The sequence below is a fragment of the Bubalus bubalis genome, chromosome 7, assembly GCF_019923935.1.
Source record: "Bubalus bubalis isolate 160015118507 breed Murrah chromosome 7, NDDB_SH_1, whole genome shotgun sequence".
In the NCBI taxonomy this organism is placed as follows: Eukaryota; Metazoa; Chordata; class Mammalia; order Artiodactyla; family Bovidae; genus Bubalus; species Bubalus bubalis.
Genome location: NC_059163.1, coordinates 5,925,332 through 5,948,937, shown reverse-complemented (window position 1 = coordinate 5,948,937; position 23,606 = coordinate 5,925,332). Strand labels below are relative to the sequence as shown.

At 44.9% G+C, this 23,606-nt stretch overlaps 1 protein-coding gene across 7 annotated transcripts in view; it reads right to left on the bottom strand.

Annotated features, from left to right (window-relative positions):
• LDB2 (LIM domain binding 2) overlaps positions 1–23,606 on the bottom strand; it is a 459,965-nt gene that overhangs the window by 5,312 nt on the left and 431,047 nt on the right. For 3 of the 7 annotated variants that reach the window (XM_006054967.4, XM_006054968.4, XM_006054963.4), the window contains exons 6-7: positions 5,948–6,071; positions 1,958–2,109 (exon numbers count right to left, since the gene is read on the bottom strand). In XM_006054967.4, coding sequence (XP_006055029.1) covers positions 1,958–2,109; positions 5,948–6,071 — 276 coding nt within the window. The remainder of the gene's footprint in view (positions 1–1,957; positions 2,110–5,947; positions 6,072–23,606) is intronic. The other 4 variants (XM_006054969.4, XM_006054965.4, XM_006054966.4 and 1 more) reach the window with 3 other exon arrangements.

Below are 23,606 nucleotides of genomic sequence, written 5' to 3'. Positions count from 1 at the left end.
CACTCTACCCTGTGAGTTGACCCCAGGAGACTGAGTTGGCAGGAGAGAAGAAACCTCTTCATCGTCCCTCCTTTAGATAGCGAGCTCTTCAATGACGGAGCTTGGGCATCTTTTGGTCTTGTTTTTTGTTTTTTTTTTTTAATTTTAAATCTTGGGATTACCAACACCTGGTGTAGTGTGGGGCACACAAAAGGAGCTCAGAAAATGCTTGATGAACCGCTCTGAATTCTTGCAGTCCCTGTGCCTTTAAGTAGCTATGTCAGAGTTCCAGAAATCCCTGGAATGTACTTTCAATTGTTTGTGGAAACTAACCACCTTTAGTTTCTAAAACTCTCAGATTAAATGAATGAAGAGGCTTCTTGTGTATGCTTTGGGGGCTGATTTTTTTACACCTGGCCATTTTTTTTCCTATTCATTTTCCATTTAACCAACAGTGGGTACAACTTACTGGCACCTTAATAAGAAGACTGCTTTTCTCCTTTGATTTCCAGCCCCCTCACTCTTCAGGGATGATAGCCCAGTTAAAAACAGAGGTGACTCTGGTATTATCTAAAGACTGAAATTCCTAACGCTCTTAAAATTAAAATGACACCTACCCCACAGGCTGGCCACTCTCTCATGACCCTTTCTTTTTAATGTACTGGGGAATGGCAACCGTACCCTCTGTCTATGGAGGACAGGAGGAGAGGCCAGATAATTCTCCGATACACTGGTGGGGTTGGGTTTAGCCGAAGAGAACTGACCAATGGGACGTGGGGGCAAGTGGGTGGGGGGTCAGGTTTGAAAGCCACACTTAGAAGTAAGTGGAGAACCTTCTGGAAAGGATGGTCCACTCTCATATGGACAGGAGACACAGCAGGATCAGAACCTGAAGGAGGAGGACCACAACCAAATCCAAGAGGGGAGACGAGTGAGAAAGAGGGGAAAGGTTAAAAAAAACACAACTGCATTGGAGGTGCGAGAAAGGGCACACTCTCAAAGACACAGGATCCAGAGGGCACCTCTGAGGCACCATGAGAATCCCTAGGTTGGAAGGAAGGACAGCTGAAAGCCTGGTGAGGTGATGTACCAAGGGCGCAGAGAAGGAACACCCGCAGGTCACTGAAGAGGCAAGACAGGCTTCAGGGGACGTGAGAAATTGTCAGTAAAAGTGGCAAGTGGTCTAATTCTGGGATGAGGAATTCAGAGTCTAGAAGGAATCAGGAAGAAGGGAGAGGACTGGGGAAGAAATCAAGAGGAGAGCAAGAAAGGTCCCATCTGCCTGATTTGCCCTTCTGGGGACACCCTCGGCTATCAGTCTCAGAGTTCAAAGAAGCCCCATTCTGAGCGGCCCATTTCCTTCGTCAAGACCCGGAACTGAAAGAAAAGGGTCAAGAGGTCAAGACAGTTCAGACCAAACCTGCGGCTGAACCTCCCTCTAAGCTAATGAAACAGGGAAAGCGAAATCCACTGAGCTGCACTGGCCTTGAGTTAATTACCTGAGTCTTAAGATAAGAGGAGATGCCCATGTCTGGGGTGGGGTGGGCAGGGCTGGGGACAGTCGAATGACAATCTGGAGTCTGAGTGCCAGGAGCTAGCTTTCCAGTGGAACGCAGGGTCCCAGCGATGGTGCCCAGAGCCCCTTATCTGCCACCAGGCACATCGCTCAGTGATATTTTAATTAAACCTTAGGTGACATATCTCCTGTCTGCGACTCTGACGGCATTTTCATTCCTGTCCCGCTGCAGCACAGACTCTGCGTATTGCTTTCTAGTTCCCAGTTTGCAGGGGCTGGTTTTCAGGACAGAGTCCTCCCCCTTCCTCCCAACTCCTGTCCCTGCCTTCCCCTTCCCCCACCCCGCCTCCCGCCCGACCGGCCCAGAAGGTCTTTGCAGCTAAGAGTCTTTTCCGCGGGCCCCCCTGGAATTGGGAGATGGTAAAGGCAGGAATTGCAGCCTAAAAGGAAAGCGAGACTTACAGGTACCTGACTGGACAGACTCAGGTTGGCGGCCGTGGTCTTCTTCTTGCTGCCGGTGCTGTTGGCGGCGTTCCCCGCGCTGCTGTTGGAGGTGCTGCTCGTGGAGTTTTTCCTTTTCCTCCGTTTGGTTGTCGGTTGCCTTGTGGGTTCTGCTGCAATATGGAAAATGGAAGGGGGATCAGTTCCCGGGCGACCACCACGGTCCCTCCAGTGACGCCGTTTTTGTAAACTGAAAAGAGTGGACTATTGACATTTTTCCCCCCGTCTCTTTTAACTTGACAAAACCCAAAAGGAGAAAACTGATGATCTAGTTTTAGTACAAAATGATGGAAACTCTTTTCTTTACCATGTCTATAAAATGATTTGCATTTAATTGTTCTTTCTGATTTCATTTGTATGTCTTGTGCTCAGTCATGTCCGATTGTTTGTGACCCCATGGACTGTAACTCGCCAGGCTCCTCTATCCCTGGGATTTTCCAGGCAAGAACACTAAAGTGAGTTGCCATTTCCTACTCCAGGGGATCTTTCTAACCCAGGGATTGAACCCAAGTCTCCCTCTTCTGCATTGGCAGGTGGATTCTTTACCATTAGCGCCACCTTGGAAGCCCATCTATATGTCTGGAATCTATGAATAAGTCTGAGGGGTGAGTTATACCACTATCACAATTTGAACTTAAAGTATTATTACCATTATGAATTTTGAGAAAAATTTTTTATGGCCTACCTTATTTTTATAATAAAAGGAGGGCTCTGAGAATCCACCTGCAGTACAGGAGACCTGGGTTCGATCCTTGGGTTGGGAACATCCTCTGGAGAAGGGAAAGGCTACCCACTCCAATATTCTGGCCTGGAGAATTCCATGGAATGTACAGTCCATGGGGTTGCAAAGAGTTGGACACAACTGAGAGACTTTCATACTATTCACACTGAGATTCCTAGGGAGCCTCCAAGGCCTGAGAAAAGTGTGTGTGTGTGTGTGTGTGTGTGTGTGTGTGTGTGTGTGCACTCAGCTGTATCTGAGTCTTTGTGACCCCATGGACTGCAGCCCACCAGGCTTCTCTGTCCATGGAATTTTCCAGGGAAGAGTACTGGAGTGGGTTGCTATTTCCTACTCCAGGGATCTTCCCGACCCAGAGACGAAACTTGTAACTCGTGCATTGGCAGGTGGATTCTTTACCACCAGCGCCACCTGTATGAATGTAGTTAAATTAGGGACCCAGTGAGTAACAGCAGCACCTACTGGCCAAGTGTTGTATTGCAGCCAAGCTCTATCACACCTTGAAATGATGAAGCAAAAAGAAGTGTCCATCCAACCAGCCATTGATGTACAACTTGTGGATTCCCAAACTCAGGAGAAATGCCCATGGTTTGCACCCTGGTGTTTAAAGGATGCAACTAACTTGAAAATTCCTGAGGGGAAAATGTCTTAATATGCTATAATCAATATATTAATGAAAGGAAACTAGACCTCTTCCAGAAGGTATAGAAATAGAAAAAAGAAAAATTTTTTTGAAACTGAAGGATGAGGCAAGATCTTATTGGAAGTGTACAGACTTATGGAAATGTGCAGTAAGAAGAATTTCATTTATTTATTATGCACTATGAGCATGACTCAATGTTTTCATATTCCTGATATTTTCTGTCATTATTTTATATGCATAGCAACTCTGTTAGTTAGGTGCTATATAATCTTTGTTTTGAGAATGAGAAACTTTCAGAAGCCTGTTCCAGGCACTTACTAAATGAATTGGAAATGGTATGTAAGAGCTAACCCTATTCTAGGTCCAGCCCTGATGGGAAGAAGGTAAGCTAGGGCCATATTGGAACTAAGTGAGCGGACCTTTGGCATTTTCTTGAGACATCTTTGCTGCTTCTATTGGACAATGGGGTGAGTTTGTTTTAAGGCTCATTTCAAAGACTACTGGGTCCATCATGTTATTCCTGACTTTTGATGAAGAAGTAGAAGGTTTCTATTTATACAGTATTTTTTCTTTCATAAATATTTTCATCTTAATGTCTGAAGATACTCATCGACAGAGGTCTACTGTCCCTATCCATGGAAAGTTAAGGGTGCTTATTCTGAAGGTTATGGAAACAGGAAACAGAATTGTTCCAACTTAGGCAGCTGGAGGTGAGCTGAGTGGTACAGTTTAAAGTTAAGCGAATACCCCAGTTTTCTCTGACCAGCGTCTTCTTCCTTTGACTTGAAATCTGCTGCTTTTTATAAAAAAAAAATTGTATTTTTAATGGAATTTTTGGAAAATATGCTTAAAATGTTTGCTCTGTGTTGCTCCTACTGTCATGAACTGAAGACACAAAAACTTATTGTGACATAGGTCTCCACTGATTAGTCTTGTGCTAACTTTGGCAAGCTCTACTTTATCTGGGGCCTATTGTATAAAATGGGAATAACAAGAAATATCTCATACCTCACAATAACCCTAGTGAAGATTCAACTAAAAAATAAAGAAAGGTCTGAGAGACTGTGATTTATGACTCTTTTCACACAGTGCTGTAAGCAGAGTGGCTTGGCCAGTGCCTGGCATCTTGTAGGGGCTCAATAAATAGTTGTTGAGTTAATGACTGAATTAATGAATAATATATGAATTATGGGGCTCCCCTGGTGGCTCAGACGGTAAAGAATCTGCCTGCAATGCAGAAGACCCCTGTTCAATCCCTGGGTCAGAAAGATCCCCTGGAGAAGGGAAAGGCAGCCCACTCCAGTGTTCTTGCCTGGAGAATTCCATGGATGGTGGAGCCTGGTGCGTGACAGTCCAAGGGGTTGCAAAGAGTTAGAGATGACTGAATGACTAACACACACACACACACACACACACACACGCATAGACGTCATATGAATTATATGTGCATACATCAGGAAATAGAAGTTTTCAAGACCTGGAGTGAGTGAAATTTTTTCCCCATAAAACCTTATTGATATTGAAAGAGAAAATAAGGCCAATTTAAGCACATTTAATATCTTTGAAAAATAATGTTCTAAATGTCGAAAATTCCCCTAAGATGGAGATGCAGCTATTCTATGTAAAGTAATGCTCATTTTCCCAGCTTTCTAAACATGTGCTTGATTATATTGACTATATCCTCTTCATTTAAAACCCCTGGCCAATTACCAGTGGAAGGTGACCATTATATTTCATGATTCAGAAAGCTATGTGCCTCATGTTAATAATTACTCTTCATAAAAACAATTTTTAGCGAATGGATACATTTTGCTTTTATGATCAATGAGGCTCGGCACAGGCCTGGGAGTGAAAATGTATTAGATAGAAAGACAATTAATGATGACTCGAAGCAGTAATTTCAGAACCCCAGCAGGAGACTACAGTATCTAAAGTGTATCCTAGGGAAGTGGAGAAATGGGGTCTTTTATGTATTCTTTTCATGATCAGAGTACCCTTTGATATTATGTATCTTTAAAAATAGGGCAAAACTTTCTCCCTCCTTCCTTCCCTTTTTTCTTCCATCTATTCCTCCCCCCCTCCCTCCCTTCCTTCTTTTTCTCTTCTGCCCATCCCCCCATTTTTCCTTTCTTCTTCCTCCTCCCCCTTTCTTTTCGTAATTTCTACCATTTTTCATTCTTCAAAGGACAAAGAAAACTAAAGTAAGCCATCAGCGGTCACCAAAGTCTTGTCCAGTGGAACGACCACTGGCCTGGGAGACAGTGAACCTTGGTTCCCATCTCGGCTTTATCAACATCTCAGTAACATTAAAGACATCAATTTCCTTCTGTGAGTTTCAGGTCCTCCTAAATCTAGCAAGTGAGGAGACTGTGGAGCATGGTCACCACGTCGAAGAAGGATGTTTGCCCTTCACCAACTCAGTGTCTTTGGATCCAACATCACGGTCAGAACATCCCTTATAAACTACTTGGCCTGATACGTTTATAATCACTCCCTTTTCCTATCCCTTCACGTCCAGAAGCAGCCTCGGAAAAAGCGTGTAGATGGAGAGTGAAGGGCGAGGTCGTACCTGGCGGTGCCACCATCCGCTGCCACTTCTGAAACAAGCAGGTCTTCAGGCAGTCCCGCGGACTGAGGTTGTAAGTTTTATGTCTGGACATCAGTTCTTGCATTGGCTCCAGTATTACACACAACTGCAAGGAGTTCAAAGACAGGGGTTTCACTACTTGATAATATTATTTGCAATAAATAATATTAACAGCTGGAATCCATTTCGAAGCTTAAAGACATTTTTCTTCCCTCCTGCCCACCCCCACCATTTTTTATTTTTTTCTGTATAAGTGTGGAGGAAAAGAAATATTACCAACATTTGATAATGCTCACTCCCTTTACTATCATTTATAATATCATATTACAGCTGAGTGTGATTTACACACACACACACATTTCCCCACATATTCTAAACTGATGGTTGGGTGGATACACGCAGTTCTATTCTGAAACGACTTGATTCTCTCTGGTTAAAGAAAAAAGCTCTTTCATATTAGCACAGCATGCTCAGATGTCTACTCTAGCTTCTGTTGTTTTTCCTGTTTGCATAACCACACACTGTGAGTTACAATGGCAGTTTATGTAGATTTTGTGGCAGTGAAGGCATCATTCAAGCTTTTGAGAACAAAGTGGTAACTTCAGGTATGTTTTTTGACCCTAATTCTTATAAAAAACCGTGATGAACACGACTTCATTTTTATCCATGGGCTTATTTGTATTTTACACAAGATGTGAAAATTGGTAATGGATGGTAATGTATACTCCCACATATATTCAGTGTGGGGTTTTTGCTCTGGTTCTGTACGTAGTCACGCTTCTTGCTTCCTTTAGTTAGACCTTTCAGCTCTACTGCAGTCCAAGACATCTGACGACAAAGATTAATGAATGAAATAAGAAGGTAAATCCAGTTAGGATTGCCCTGGACTTTTCTGAATCCCTTCTCAGTTGGAAGCTTATCAGAACACTGCTGCATTGAGAGAGCTGTTGCTAAGAGGGCAAAGACCACAGCTTGGAACAACGCATCCATTGCTGTTGAAACAACAGCAATACGAACATTGGCAATGCACCTGTGCATGCATGCTAAGTCGCTTCGGTCGTGTTCGACTCTTTGTGACCCCATGGACTGTGGCCCGCCAGGCTCCTCTGTCCATGGGATTCTCCAGGCAAGAATACTGGAGTGAGTTGCCATGCCCTCCTCCAGGGGATCTTTCCCACCCAGGGATTGAACCTGCATCTCTTACATCTCCTGCACTGGCAGGCGGGTTCTTTACTTCTAGTGCCAACCAGAAAGCCCTGGCAATGCACCTACCCATGTGAAAAGATGTTATTTTATTATGAAAGACAGACTTTCAATCTCCGCCTTCATCCGCCCATCTTTTTTTACCACCCTTTCCCTTCTGCCCTGTCTCATCTGAGTATTTCCCTAGAGGCCACACTTCTTATTGTCCACTGGGTTCCCTCAACCTGGAATTCTTCCCTCCTCTCTTCCTGGTTTATGCCCACTCATCCTTGAATGCAGAGTCCCTTCTTCTGTTATGCCTTTCTCCCCAGGACTGTGCACTTCTTCCCATGTGGGCTGAGCCGAATACCTCTCCAGTTCTCCACAGCACACAGCTCCTTCTGCCCTATGAGCTTATTTATATTTTGTAACCATCAGCTTCCAAGTCTCTTCTCTACTTGACTTTGAACTCTTTGAATGCTGAAATGAGACTATGCCTTTTATCTCTGTGTTCCTAGACTTGGCTCAAATGAATGGATGCATTGAAAGAGTGTTTCTCAGAAAGACTGGAAAACCTTTCTATGCCAATGTTCCTCAAAGTCCAAGGCACACTTTTATCAAAATCAGATGAGTTGATTGTTTAAAATGCAGACTTCTGGGCTCTGCCCTTTCTGTTTTACTGAATCTGGAGATGGGGCCCTGAATCTGCATTTAAAAAGAGCATTCCCTCATCTAATTCTGATAAGTATTATCCAAAGCTGAGAGCCACTGCCTTGCAGATGCTGGGTTTTAGCAGAGAGAAATACAGAAGCAAGCCACACACAGATCTCCAAGGGTTTTCTGCTCAAATTTCCTTCTATTTTCACCGCCCCCACCCTACTTTCCCTCTTCTCAAGTCTAAGCATGATAATCAAAATTGTCGTCATCTAGAAAAATACCTTAGCCCTTCCTAGCTATCAATGATCTAAGCCAAAACCATTAACCCCACTCAAGGGCCAACTGTAATCTTTCATTTGCAGTTTCTTCAGGAAAAGAGACTAAGATTTCAAAGCTTGAGCGACACAGGTACAGTGTGATTCAAAGAGACAAAGTCACTAGTGCGTCAGGCTGCAAAGTAGTGAGATCTGGGTTAGTTCCCATCCATCTTCAATTTGCCTATCTTCCTGTTTACTTGAGAGTCCTTTCTGAAACCTTTTAGAAACAATAGACTGGTTCCAAATTGGGACAGGAGTACATCAAGGCTGTATATTGTCACCCTGCTTATTTAACTTATATGCAGAGTGCATCATGAGAAATGCCAGGCTGGATGAAGCACAAGCTGGAATCAAGATTGCCAGAAGAAATATCAATAACCTCAGATATGTAGATCACACCACACTTATGGCAGAAAGTGAAGAAGAATTAAAGAGCCTCTTGATGAAAGTGAAAGAGGAGAGTGAAAAAGTTGACTTAAAACACAACATTCAAAAAACCAAGACCATGGCATCTGGTCCCATCGCTTCATGGCAAATAGATGGGAAAACAATGGAAACAGTGAAAGACTTTATTTTCTTGGGCTCCAAAATCACTGCAGATGGTGATTGCAGCCATGAAATTAAAAGACGCTTGCTCCTTGGAAGAAAAGTTATGACCAACCTAGACAGCATATTAAAAAGCAGAGACATTACTTTGCCGACAAAAGTCCGTCTAGTCAAAGGTATGGTTTGTCCAGTAGTCATGTATGGATTTGAGAGTTGGACTATAAAGAAAGCTGAGTGCTGAAGAATTGATACTTTTGAACTGTGGTGTTGGAGACTCTTGAGACTCCCTTGGACTGCAAGGAGGTCAAACCAGTCCATCCTAAAGGAAATCAGTCCTGAATATTCATTGGAGGGACTGATGCTGAGGCTGAAACTCCAATACTTGGACCACCTGATGCAAAGAACTGACTCATTGGAGAAAACCCTGATGCTGGTAAAGATTGGAGGGAGGAGAAGGGGATGACAGAGGATGAGATGTTTAGATGGCATCACCAACTCGATGGACATGAATTTGAGCAAGCTCCAAGAGTTGGTGATGGACAGGGAGGCCTGGTGTGCTGCAGTCTATAGGGTCACAAAGAGTCAGACATGACTGAGTGACTGAACTGAACTGAACTTGAAACCTAAAATGTTAATAAAGAAAAACCTGTGAAAGAGGGAGGGTTCCTATACATTTAAGTCCATATTCTGGTGTGTTTTCCTCCACTAAGTATTCTTTATTGGAAATCAAAATATGTGTGCAAATTATAGACACTCTCAGGTCTTCCCTTGTCACTCATAGCAAACAGAGTGAAAGGTTCCACATCCTCTCCCCACATGGAGATAAGACTGCGTTATCCATCAAAGAACTACTATTAGCTTCAGACAGGGTCAGAAGATATTTGGATCAATTATTAAGTTAGAACAGTAAGAAAAGCTTTCAGAGAAGTTCTAAGGACTGGGAAAACTTTTTCTTTTAATTAAAAAATGTTGTAAAGATTTTAAAACCATTTCCTTGTGGTCAATTCCCATTCTCGAGAAATTGATTTACAGTGGATATAAAAGTTCATGGATGGAGTGGAACGAACATGGACTTAAAAACTGAGAGGTCTAGGTATAATCTTATCCTTGGCTGAAACAATAATAATGCTGGCACTCGGTTTCATCTGTAAAACCATACATATCTCGGACATTTGAAAAAGTTGAGATGATACGCCTTGACACGTAAGTTCAACAAACAGTAGATATTATGATCATATATTAACAAGCACAGCACAGATTGCAAAACAAAGCGCATTTCTATTATGTTAAATCAACAAGCATTTATTGAGTTTCCTCCTAAGTTTCAGGCACTTTGCTTAGGAACTATGAGAGTGATCAGAGAAGGCAATGGCACCCCACTCCAGTACTCTTGCCTGGAAAATCCCACGGACAGAGGAGCTGAGTAGGCTGCAGTCCATGGGGTCGTTAAGCGTTGGACATGACTGAAGTGACTTAGCGGCAGCAGCAGCAGCAGCATGAGACTAAAACACTCTTGGTCCCCAAAATTCAGTCCCTTAAAAATGATTTTAAGTATCTTAAGAACACTATCCTATATTTGACTTAGCTGCTTAGAAAATCACAACTTCCTGAAGCAGATAGTTTCATGATTGCAAGTTAGATGGCAAATATTTTTATTGTATGACAAGTTACCTGTCTGGACCTAGAACGGGTTGTCAGAGTTGAACATGCTAAGAAGTGGAAGAGTTGCATTTATCGTGAGAACTCAGGAGCTCATTTTCTTTTCCTTTTCCCCCCTTTCCTCCTGGGTTTTTGGGCAACGCTTCTTTCAGGTGCTAATCCTCAGGATTTATCCCTTCCCCTTTCATGTAAAAATATCTTCCCATCGCTGTAACTCACCCCAAAGGAATTTGCATCTCTGAATACTAATCAGGAATCCCCAAAGCCGTTTTTCTTCTAGCGGAGGGGTACCAGGCTGGAGAGGCAGCGCGCACCGCCCCTTATTCATGTATGCAAATGAGCCTCCCGGCTCCGGGAGCCAAGCGGGCGCCTCTGCCCGGCTGCCTGCTGTAGGTGGCAGAACTAACTCAGACAAAAGCCTCCTTCTCAGGCAGCAAGCCAGTGCGTCTTGGCAACAGCAGAAGCCTGAGGCCTTACGGAATGAGATCGGGAAGACGGTTCGTTGAGTAGGTTCCGGCAGTCACTTGCTAAATCCTTCTGGAGCCAGGATTCCTATTCTCCTTGAGGTCTCAGATCCCCTTGAGGATCTGGTGAAGGCTATGCAGCCCGTCTTCCAAATTTTGCACAAAATATTTCGAGGTTTATAAACCCTTTTACATTCCCATCCATTGACTGTAGGTAAAGAGTCCCCTGTTTGTAATACACATGTACAGACTATGTAAGAGACTATACAAGAAGAGACAGATTTCAAAGGTGCCTTTGCCTCCACCTTCCACACACACCACACACACACACACACACACACACACACCACTCCAACCTCAAATGCATATTAATGGAACTGAGCAGAATAGCAAAGAGTTCTCTGATTTTAAAGAACAACGTTATCTGCAAAGTTGTGTCTGTTCCCAGCCCCGGTCCCCCTGCTCGGAAAGAAAAGATTCAGACAATAACATTTGCAAGACTGCATTAGCCTGCCTGAGTCTGGTCTCCACCTGCGGGGCTGCTGGAGGGGTGAAAGGATCTAAAATAGAAGCAGAGGCTAGGAAACTGAGACTCGACCCTGGTGCTCAGAAGAAGGCAACTTAAGAACGGAGAGACTAGTTTCCCCTACAGAGATGACATAAACTGACTTCCTGACCAAAGAACAGCCACCCAGAATCTGCCTCCATCCTCGAGCCAATGAACTTGTGCCTGGGATGCTGGCTACAGCCCTGCCTGCTTTGCACTCCTTGTCCACGAACACAGCCCGCCTCAAACCCTTAACCGATTTGCTGGCGCTGGCTACAGCATACCGTTCCCTAGCTGCAGTTTCTCCGCTATTCCTGAATACACTCAATTTCTGGTCCTTTGAGCTTGCCTCAGTTTACCTCTTTTTTGTTGTTTTAAGGTTTCTCGAGGATACTAGGGGAAACCCAGGACATTGTGTGAGGGAACAGGAATCAGCAAGGCCTGAGATCTCTCTGAACAGGAAGCCCCCAAACTGGTATTCATTGCCTGGTCCAGTTAAGATCCCAAAGAAAACCACTGGCCAGCCTGGCAAAGTTCTGAGGATGGCTTGGGCAGACTTAGAGTTTTAGGCTGGGCTTGTGCCCTTGATGCTTCCAATTTCATTTTCTGGGATTATGGCCCAGCACTGACCCTCTGTTACAAAACCCAAACCTATAACCACAGCGATGACTTGCTGAGGGAATGAATGAGTGGGTGGATGGATGAATGCATGTTGAACAGATATCGTGGCCAGATTTATAGCAAAGAGTCATTTGCTAGTGCCAGACAAATTAGGCATTGTCCTCTGGGCTTAGAGGTGATGAATTTGTCCGTTTAATAGATAACTGATTGCCCTGTCTGTGCAGAATGCTTTGCACATGTATACATACATATATGCAATTACTACAGGTCCTGGCTGAGCCAGGTGACCTTAGCTCAGCCCCAGACTCCTGCCTTTTCATAGTAACAAAGAGCCTAGCAAATCTAGACAGCATGTCGTTTTGTTTTATTTAAATATAACAGTTCTCCCAGAGAAATTTGATTCTCTTTAGCCGTACATAACTATATACCCATACTCTTTCTTTTTGCTTATCTCCTGATCTGAACCTGGGAATGGGTGGTGCTTATTAGAGTTGAAAATGAAATGAAATATTAGTCACTGAGTCACGTTGGACTCTTTGCAACCCCAATACTGTAGCCCGCCAGGCTCCTCCATCCATGGGATTCTCCAGGCAAGAATACTGGAGTGGGTTGCCATTCCCTTCTCCAGGGGATCTTCCCGACCCAGGGACTGAACCATGGTCTCCTGCATTGCAGGGAGATTCTTTACCATCTGGGCCACCAGGGAAGCCCTGGTGAGTTGGTGCTGGCTTAAAAAGATGATACCTTGGGATTGGCCTTTGGCTAACTCCCAAAGATGGGTTCTGACCACCAACATTTTAATTCAGTCTTTCTGGATGATGGATGGCATGCTCTGAGCTTGAACCACCCACTCTTCGTATAGGGTCATGGTGATCACAGCAGCTCAGGCTATTGCTCATGTTGTTCTTGCCTTAAAGACCTTCTTCCCTCCTTCTCAGTCATCTTAATGGGATATTGGCAAGCTACAGCCAGTGGGTTTACTGTGACCAAGCCTTTGTATTGTCCTGAGCTGCTTCTGTGTTGCAACACCACAGTTGAATAAGTACAACAGAGTCTATGTGACCCATAAACTCCCAAAATATGTACTATCTGGCCATTCACAGAAAGGTTGCTAACTTCTGTCCTAAACCAGTGCTACTCAAAGGAGGTGCTGTGCAAACCATTTGCTATGTGTCCTTGAAGGGATAAGGAGCTCGAGGCAGAGCATAACTCAGTTCATTGCTTCCTTCATTAAGAAAGTCTTGTGTCAAAAAGTAAGTCAGATGAACTAAACAATGTATTCAATAAGGTGGTAGATTCACATTCTAGAGTGAGCTCCTTCTTCTGGTGTGGATCACTAAGAGTTTGCAGTCTGGCCCTGGTTGGCAAACCATATTTGATTCACACAGACTGACTATTAAGGTTCTCCAAGGTCCAGCCCAGAGCTAATATCTGTCTCTGACCATCCTCACTCGCAAAGGACTCTTACATCTGCAGCACTTATTACTAATCTATGTACATCCCAGAGTTTATATTTGCATTGGGAATTTTCCTTTCTTGTGGATTTGTTTCATCGCCTTATCTATGGCAAGCCCTACTCCACTTTTCTCTCTCCTTTATTTAACATGGTATGAGGCATACTCAAATATTTGTTGAGTCATACCTTAATAATCACTGTGGCGTATTTAACCTATGTCTGTCTCTGGAGTATGTACTTGCTATATATTATATCATTAACCCTCACCACTTCCTGCTTCACTTTTAACAGGTGAGAAAACTCAAAGACTCAAAGCCATTAAGTCACCCAGAGTTGATATTAAAGAGTGTGATTCTTATAATGTATCAAAGCTTATACAACCATCTGAAGAGCAGAAAAGAGGCTCATAGTCAAGTCTGCCTGACTCCAGCCCCGTGCTCTGAACTCATTACTGCTCTGCCGTCTACCTCTCTGACTACAAATGGCCTAAGTCTCTGCCAAGATACCAAGTTCCAAGGCTTTCTCTGTCTTTTATATTGTTCCTTGTTATTGTGCAAGGAATAATGCACAGAGAGGTGTGTCTATACGGAGACAAGAGTGATACAGAGGGGTGCAAGCTTTGGTGCCAGATCCATATGGATTCAAACCCACATGTCTGCCATTTACTACTAGCTGTGTGTTCTTGGCCAAGAACTTCAGCCTCTCTGAACTGCAGTTTCCTCATCTGTAAAATGGGGACACTGACGCTTATCTCTGAAGATTTGTAAGAATACATGTAAATCCTTAATGCAATGCCTGGACTGAGGTGGGTACTCAAAAGATGGAAATTCACATTATGATAAATACTGGCTGCCTCTATGGTGCAGTCCCGCTGAGCCCATAGATCAATGTGTGATGTGATTGGTTAGCTAGTTGGGGAAGTAAATCACCTTATTTCCCTGAGACTTAGGGGCTCCAGATGCTCCAAGGGATGGTAATCAGGCCAATGGTACATGGAAATTTAGTAGCTAATGTTTCTGATAATTGGGCTTCCCTGGTGGCTTAGACAGTAAAGAATCTATCTGCAATGCAGGAGACTCGGGTTTGATTCCTGGGTCTGGAAGATCCCCTGGAGAAGGGAATGGCTACCCACTCCAGGATTCTTAGGGCTTCCCTGGTGACTCAGATGGTAAAGAATCTGCCTGCAGTGCAGGAGACCCAGGTCTCTGATAATAACCCATTTTTAGCAATAAATACAAAATGTTCAAATCCACAGACCAGAGTCCTTTTTTTCTTTTCTGTTTCCCCCAGTAACTTACTCTTCTGGGTAACTCTGAATTAGAAAAATATCAGCGGATAGGGGAGGGCTGGTTAAGAACAAGTTCTTATCTAAGGGTGAAGGAACCTCTCCTAATTAAGAAACACAACACAAAAAGAGATCTCATATAAAACAATAGAAAAAAATATAACTTACAGAATCTAGAAGGAAACAAAACAAGCAGATAATTCCCCTAGAAACAGATAAGAATGAATAATAGGCACCCACAGGAGTAAAACCCACTCTGCCTTCAAGGATGAAAACCAGGGGGAGAGGGGGGAAAGGCTTTCCCTGAGAAGCTGTGCAATTCCAAAACATCAGATTATGATTCGGGTTTATTTCCTGATAGGATTAAAGGTAGATTGATTGTCAAATTCAAAACATCCTCTTTTTTTTTTTTTTTTAAATCTGAAGACTCAACCAGGGGAGCCTTTGCCTTTTCTCAATTGTTTTGCAAATTGATTACTCAGGGAAGTTATCACGTCCGCCAGATATGGGCACCTCTCTGCATGTCTGCACGCTCTGCTCAGTCAGCGGAGGGGGTGCAGAGGACCCCCTCCAGTCTTGGAGGGATGGGAGGGACGGTCCTCTGCCGGAGCAAGGACTCACGCATGTGCATTTCAGAATCTGTGCCTTGACCTCAATTTTGAGGCCACGAGGAAGGTTGCCTCTACGTGACCACGGAGGCCACTGGTTGCTCTTCTGACCCACCCCCAGGGGAGAAGCGCTGGATTATTTTCCTGAGCTGCAGAGCCAAGCTCAGGGCTGGTTTCTGCTGCACCAGTCAGGCCCATGATGAGATGGGCCAAGATTTCAAATGTTTATTCTCTTTCCTTCGGACCCATGGACTGAATCCCTCCACCCCATTATTTGGCACGGGCACCCCTTCCACTTTGCTCTGGTCATTTTTTTTCTTGTCCTTAGATCCACCCCTTCCTCCCTGCTCTCCTGCAGAGGACAGAACCCTGCATATTATTTCCCAGCTGCTTTTGCCAACTGGCCTCTGGTGAGGTTGGGCCAGTTGAAGGAACCAGGGCAGACTTGTGGGGGAAGTGGGTTGAGCTATTTGAGTGGGGCTGCCATAACCAAGGAAGGCAAACCGGGTGGCTTAAAACAACAGAAACTTATTCCTTCTTAGTTCTGGAGGGCGGAAGTCTGAAATCAAGGTGCTAGCAGGGCTGTGCTCCCTCTGAATTTTCTAGGGAAGAAGTTCTCCTTGCATCTTCCATCTTCCGTTGGCCCTGGCTAGCCTTGGTGCTCTTTGGCTTCAGGTTGCATCACTGCAACCTCTGCTTCTGTCTTCGCCTCACCTTCCCCCGCCCCATGTCTCTGTGTTCTTTCCTCTCCTTGCAAAGGCAGTAGTCGTAGGATTTCCAAACAGTCACATCCTGAGGTTGGAGATAAACATGGATATTGGAGGAACATCACTCATGGTACGGCATGGGTAAAGGTAAGTAAGGGTGTTTCTTGTCCTCTCTGAGGTTCAGATGGCCTCTCCAACGGCTGTCACCAAGGTCCACGATGGTCCCAACTTCTACCACGTGGCCTGACAGGAAGCCCTCTTGCCTTTCTTCCCAGGAGAGCAGTAAATAGACTCATGGTGGCCTCATCTTCCCTTGGCGGGTTTTCTAGCTCTAACACTTCTATCAATAGCTTGCCGTATTATATCTCTATTAAATTGCCAGCTGTGAGTTTTGTTTTCTAGGATAGATTCTGATTGGCATTCATGGTTTATCAGATATTAGGCCATATCTAAAAGGTGTGTTTTTTCCTGGAAAATGCCATGGACAGAGGAGCCTGGTGGGCTGCAGTCCGTGGGGCCCCTGAGTCGGACATGGCTGAGTGACTGAGCACAGAAAGGTGTGTGGAAGCATCCTGGGTTAGGGGTTAAGCATGCAGCTGTGTCTCTGGTTCAAATGGCAGCTACTTAGTAGTTGGATGACCTTGGGTGGGTTACTTAAGCTCTGAGTGTTTGTTTCTCCATCGGCAAAGTCAGGGTAACAATGGAATCTAATGGTATCTGATTAGGATGTTAGGAGAAACAAGAAAATCCACATAAATTGTATCCCTAGGTTCTAACATGTGGAAAGTGTTCTCTATACATGTTTATTATGATGGGGCTAATTATCAATCTGTGAGGCAGGGGCTTCATGGAAGACATCTGGAAACTTGTCACAACACACCTAGTAAAGTTTAATGGGCGTTCCCTGCTCAGTGTATTAGGCTGGCCAGAAAGTCTGTTTGGGTTTCTCTGTACTGTCTTACAGAAAAACTTGAACAGACTTTTTGGCCAGCCCAATGTATACACATATATACATGCCGGTTAATTATTAGATCTTGGTGATACAATGGATGTTTAAAACGTTCAGTCCACATGCCTTTCCTATAAGTCACTTGCTTTGACCACTGAGGCTTTGCCACAAATATCATATGCATGTGCTCCACTAGCAGCTGTAAATCTGAGAGCACAGGAGCTGGAATGTTTCCAAAGGAAAAACATGGCATCTGCCTGGAACTACCCCTCCATCATTAATAAATATCTAATGCGTGGTGTAGGTTACCTAGAGGGCTCTGAGCAAATTTTAGGTACATTTAAAAAAATTCTTATTGAGCAGTTATTGTGCCCTCAGATGAACCAGGGGGCCTCCCAGGTGGCTCAGTAGAATCACCTGCCAATGCAGGAGACGTGGGTTTGATCCCTGCGTCAGAAAGATGCCCTGGAGAAGGAAATGGCAACCCACTCCAATATTCTTGTCAGGAGAATTCCATGGACACAGGAGCCTGGTGGGCTGCTGTCTATGGACGGGGTCACAAAGAGTTGGACACGACTGAGTAACTGAACATGTACACATACACACAAGCCCTGAAAATAAAGGTCAGGGGCTCAGAATTACTCTAAGAGTCTCTTTATTGTCTGTTACTGTGTTAGGGTTCTCCAGAAAAATACACAGAACTAAGAGGAGATAAGGGTGAGTGTGTGCATGTATTTTAAGGAACTGGCTCATGTGACTCTGGTGGTTAGCAAGTCTGAAATCCATAGTTTCCAGAGCTGAAATCTTAGGCAGGAGTTAAAGCTTCAGCCTCGAGATGGAATTCCCTCTTCTCCAGGAAACTGCAGTTTTGTTTTTAAGAACTTCGACTGATTGGGTGAAGCTCGCCCAACAGTAATCTATTTCACTTAAAGTCAACTGAGGGCTGTTATTGTTCAGTCGCTAAGCTGTGTCAGACTCTTTGTGACCCAGTGGACTGCAGCACGCCAGGCTTCCCTGTCCTTCACTATCTCCTGGAGTTTGCTCAAACTCATGTCGATTGAGACAGTGATGCCATCCAACCATCTCATCCTCTGTTGCCCCCTTCTCCTCCTGCTTCAGTCTGAGGGCTGGATGATCACCAATGCCAACCAGATGCAAATAACTTTACAGCAAACCCTAGATTAGCCTTTGATTAAAAACTGGTACCTTAGCTAATCTGAGCTGAAATGTGACCCCCTCACATTCCTACATTGATGTCTTAACCCCCATTGTGACTATATTTGGAGATAGGGCTTTAGGAGGTCAATAAGGTTAAATGAGCTCGTAAGAGTGGGGTTCAAAACTGACAGATTGGTGGCCTTGTAAGAGGAGGAAGAGACATCACAGATATCTTTCTCTCTCCACGTCCACCATGGACAACAAAGCAAGAGGGAGGCCTCTGCAAACCAGGAAGAGAGCTCTCAGCAGAAAGGGAACCCTGCCAGACCTTGATCTTGGGCTTTCCAGTTTCTAGAACTGTAAGAAAATAGATTTCTATTGTTTAAACCACGTAGTCTGCGGTATTTTGTTAAGGCAGCATGACTGTCTTAGGTCTGCCTGAAAGACACAGAGAACTATCATAGCCTCCCCACTACACTGCAAGGAAGTGGAGACCTGGGAAAAGATAAAATAAAAATCATTTTATTTTTAAAAATAACACCCAGTACCGAGCAACGAGTGTAATATCTGTGGGTGGAATGATTCCTTGAGTCCATGAATACCATCGAATGAAAAACAAAAAAGCAATCAGACATCAGAAAAGGAGTCAGATAATTTTTTAGTTTATTTTTTATCAGAGTACGGAAGCCCCACAATGTGTCAGTTTCTGCTGTACAGCAAAGCGAATCAGCTACATGCAAACCGATATCCCCTCTCTTTTGGATTTCCTTCCCATTTACGTCTCCACAGAGCACTGAGTTCCCTGGGCGATCCAGTAGGTTCTCATCAGTTATCTGTTTTATACATAGTGTCAGCAGGTATCTATGGGTCAGATCTTGCTTCATCCACTTGGTAGTTATAGTAACCGGGGTACGAGGGATGTGGTGGTGAAACAGCAGATATAGCCTCCCTCCCTTGAAGCTTACTGTCTAGATGGGAGACAGATGATAAACAGGAATCCCAAACAGGCTGCATATTATAGAGGAGAGGGGAAAGTGATACCAGGAAAGGTTGGCAGGAGGCACTAATATTTAAGTTGAGATAAGTCAGGAGCCAGCCAGGTGAGAGAATGCAGCCAGGACAAGGGTTAAGGTGAGCATCTCGGGCTGAGGGAATACACACGGGAATGCAAGAGAGAACACAGAACTAGAAACCAAAGCATGATGGCGTCTGGGCTGACACATGTGGGCTACAGTGGACAGGCAGGCAGGGGCCAGGCTTGCCAAGGCCCCAGTTTCCGCCCCACAAACAAGCCGGGAGGGGCAACCGATGTGGCCTCCACATATGCCACTTGGCTGAACCCTGATGATAGGTAAACATCATGCTGTTCTTTCACCCACGATTCCTGAGCCTGGGGAGGGCCTCATCGACATTGGGATGTGGCTGGTAAAACAAAAGCACCAAATGTCCCCAAAGGGAATCACTAGCTGCTCGGGCTCCAGGCAGTGGAGACTGCCCCCCCCGACCCCCCACCCCCCACCCCCCACCAAGCCGATCCGTGTTGATTGCTGCACTGGGAGCATTTGCACCGGTCCATGCGGTTCCTCATTGGAAGGACTGATGCTGAAGCTGAAGCTCCAATACTTTGACCACCTGATGCGAAGAACTGACTCATTGCAAAAGTCCCTGATGCTGGGAAAGATTGAGGGCAGGAGGAGAAGGGGACCATAGAGGATGAGATGGTTGGATGGCATCACCAACTCGATGGACGTGAGTTTGAGCAAGCTCTGGGGGTTGGTGATGGTCAGGGAGGCCTGGTGTGCTGCAGTCCATGGGGTCGCAAAGAGTCGGACACGACTGAGAGACTGAACTGACTGATGCGGTCCCTCATTGGAAGGATGTAGTTTTTGTCACATGTTGGTTATTTTTCCCTGGGAACTGAGAAACTGTGAAGTTGTGCTGAAGCAATGTTTACACACTGGCATTTATGAATGAGTCCTTATAATCTCAATACTGTGGGAGAGGGAATTCAGATTTGGTCCTTGGGAGTTGTCAGTCACAGGTTGCAAGGAACACAGTTATCTACTTGTGCACTTAAAACCCCACTTGAGCATTAACTGCATGTGTACCCTTCCCTCCTGCCCTGCTGTAAATACCCGGGAGGCTGTTAAAGACAGCATTGCATCATGGGGTTTGGGGTAGCACTCCCACAGCCACTGTCTGGGAGGACGGCTGGGCTCCCTCGGTCGGGTTGGGCATGTGGACTTGTCGGTCCTGGGCACCCAGAGCACAGTTGTCTGTGTGGTGCCTGCCTGCCTGGCACCTTCTGCCAGGCAACAGAACCTCCCAGCCGCTCCGCCCTGACGCACAGGGGAGGAGGGATTTCTTAGCTGCCTGACTGCTCCTCAGGCACCGCCTTCATCACACCTGTGGAACCTTGAATCAGCAGCCATTTCCCTGCCCAAGGGTGAAGAGGGGTGGGTGGAAACCAACATTCATGTTGACAGTGGCAGCGGTCTATGACAATGGAGCTGGAAGAGGCTGGAGTCCACTCACTCAGCCCTTATGCATTGAATGCATACTGTGTGCCCCACCTTGCACTAGGTGTTGGGAACGCAGTAAACAGAAAGAAAGAAAATCACTCCCCTTAGGTCAGTCGCTCAGTCGTGTCTGACTCTGCAACCCCAAGGACTGCAGCGCGCCAGGCCTCCCTGTCCATCACCAACTCTCGGGGTTTACTCAAACTCATGTCCATTGAGTCAGCGATGCCATCCAACAATCTCATCCTCCGTTGTCCCTTTCTCCTCCTGGCTTCAATCTTTCCCAGCATCAGGGTCTTTTCAAATGAGTCAGCTCTTTGCATCAGGTGGCCAAAATATTGGAGTTTCAGCTTCAACATCAGTCCTTCCAATGAACACCCAGGACTGATCTCCTTTAGGATGGACTGGTTGGATCTCCTTGCAGTTCAAGGGACTCTCAAGAGTCTTCTCCAACACCACAGTTCAAAAGCATCAATTCTTCAGTGCTCAGCTTTCTTCACAGTCCAACTCTCACATACATACACGACTACTGGAAAAACCATAGCCTTGACTAGACAGACCTTTGTTGGCAAAGTAATGTCTCTGCTTTTAAATATGCTGTCTAGGTTGGTCATAACTTTCCTTCCAAGGAGTAAGCGTCTTTTAATTTCATGGCTGCAATCACCTTCTACAGTGATTTTGGAGCCCACTCCTCTTAAGGAATTACATTCTAGTGAAGGAGACGGATACATTTTAAAAGCAAAAGATATATGTTAGTGAGGAGTACCAAAGAGGGAGAAAAAATCAAGGAGGGTGGAAAATTTGGACATTTTGGCTAAAGTCACTGTGCTTAGAAGATTCATAGCTCTGCAGAGTCTCAAGGCTTAAACTCTTGGGTGTGTGAATATGCCAGGTTATGGCAGAGGGAATTAAAATCACTAATCAGCTGATGTTGAGATGGAGAGAGTAGTCTGGATTATCTAGATGGGTACAATTTATAAAAAAACAATTTTTTTTAAATTTATTGGAGTATAGTTGCTTTGGGCTTCCCAGGTGGCACTAGAGAAAGAACCCACCTGCCAATGCAGGAGACATAAGAGATGTGGGTTCAACTCCCCTGGGAAGATCTCCTGGAGAAGGAAATGGCAACCTGCTCCAGTGTTCTTGCCTGGAGAATCCCATGGACAGAGGAGCCTGGCGGGCTGCAGTCCGTGGGTCGCAAAGAGTCTGACACGACTGAGTGACTAAACCCCCGCCACCCGTTCTCTTCATTTGCATCTCTGTTCCTGCCCTGCAGATAGGCTCATCTGTACCACTTTTCTAGATTCCACATATATGCATTAATATACGATGTTGGTTTTTCTCTTTCTCACTCCTTTTCATCCTAGACTCTGGCAGGATCGCAGCCAATAGCAGGTGCTTGATAAACATCTAATTGAAGATAGGGATTATTCCAAAGTCCACATTCCTTCTACCACCTTCCTCTGCTGTGGCAAAGTTACGCTTTCCTTGAGCACACCGGTTTTGAAATCAAAATTGATTTAAAAAGAATCCTGCCAAGACCATTCTCCTGGGGCCAGCACTGGGCTCCCAGTGCCTCTGTGACCTCCCTGGCACCCGTGGCTCCCAGTGGTATCTTTCGGAAGCAGCCTGGGAAGTGATGATTTCCTGGTCTCCCGTCTCTCTTCGCTATCTGGCGTGAAGTTTCAGAATGACATTTCCTTCCTCTTAATTTCTCCAAAAGGCCAACAACACGTTATTCAGGAGTCCTGCATCCAATCCTAACACCCGATGCATCTGATAGGAAAGCCGCTCGCTTCTTCTGTTTGTGCAGCGGAGACATCTTATCGCTCCTCCTGCACCTCGAGTTTCCATTATGAAATGCATCTCCTATCACTCTTCACCTGTGTCCTTGGCAGCTTCCTCAGGTTCACGTGGCTTCTCAAACACTATTCATCTTGTTCAAGTTCTTCAGGGTCCAAAATAAATCATCGCCCTGTCGCCCAGACTTGCACATGCCCCACTGGCGCACGGCTGAGTAGACAGATGGACGTAGGCAAACCAGGGATGTGGTTTAGGAAAGCCATACTATTGGAATACCTTTTATCTGGGAGCCTTCTGTCCAAAAGTACCCCAAAGACATGCGGTTTTACATCACCTAAGGAAACATGCCAATGGATCGTTTTTCCTGCAGACAGTTGGCAGCTCAAACTATGATGAGCAGAAGCGCACCTAAAGGTGAGCCCGGCACAGTTTTCATTTAGGGGTGACAGGCTCTAGTAAAAGGTTGTTTTTAAGGTTTCATGCTGGCTTAGCGTGATCCTCTTGGGCACTAAAAATAAACAGATTATACAGAGCTAGGGTTCTGAGGGAAAAAAATCAGCTTCCTTTACTACCCTCCTTTTTATCCTCCCAACTTTCCTTTTTAATTTGTTTCTTTAATTTTCAGTATGCCAAAAATAAGGTTTTCAGGAGCATAACAAATTATGGATTTCAGGCATCACAATATTTTCTCCAGGTACACACACACACACACAATGCACACTTACACACATGCACACACATGCATACACCTCAATGTGGAATATACACACATACAATACACACTTACATGCATATACACGTGCACACACGTGTACACATATATGTGATATACACACGTACACATTCTTTTAGGTTTCTATGCCATGGCTAAAGCACAAACGCAGTGTTTTTCGCAGAACTGGTGCTATTTTTAGACTAAATTGTAGGAAGTCTGCAGCTCTAATAAATGGACAAGAAGCACAGAACCCCAGCGCATCGTAACACACCAGCGTGAAAGCTAGCCTGGCCTTCAGCCAGTGAACTGTTGTTAGATGCTGTAGCAATGGAAGTAAGAACACCACTTACAAAGGAATGATTAATAAGCTGACAAACTTCCAGGCATTTATTTCCTATTCTTTGGTGCCAGCAATATTCACAGTAGCATGTTTTCAACTTTATTAGTA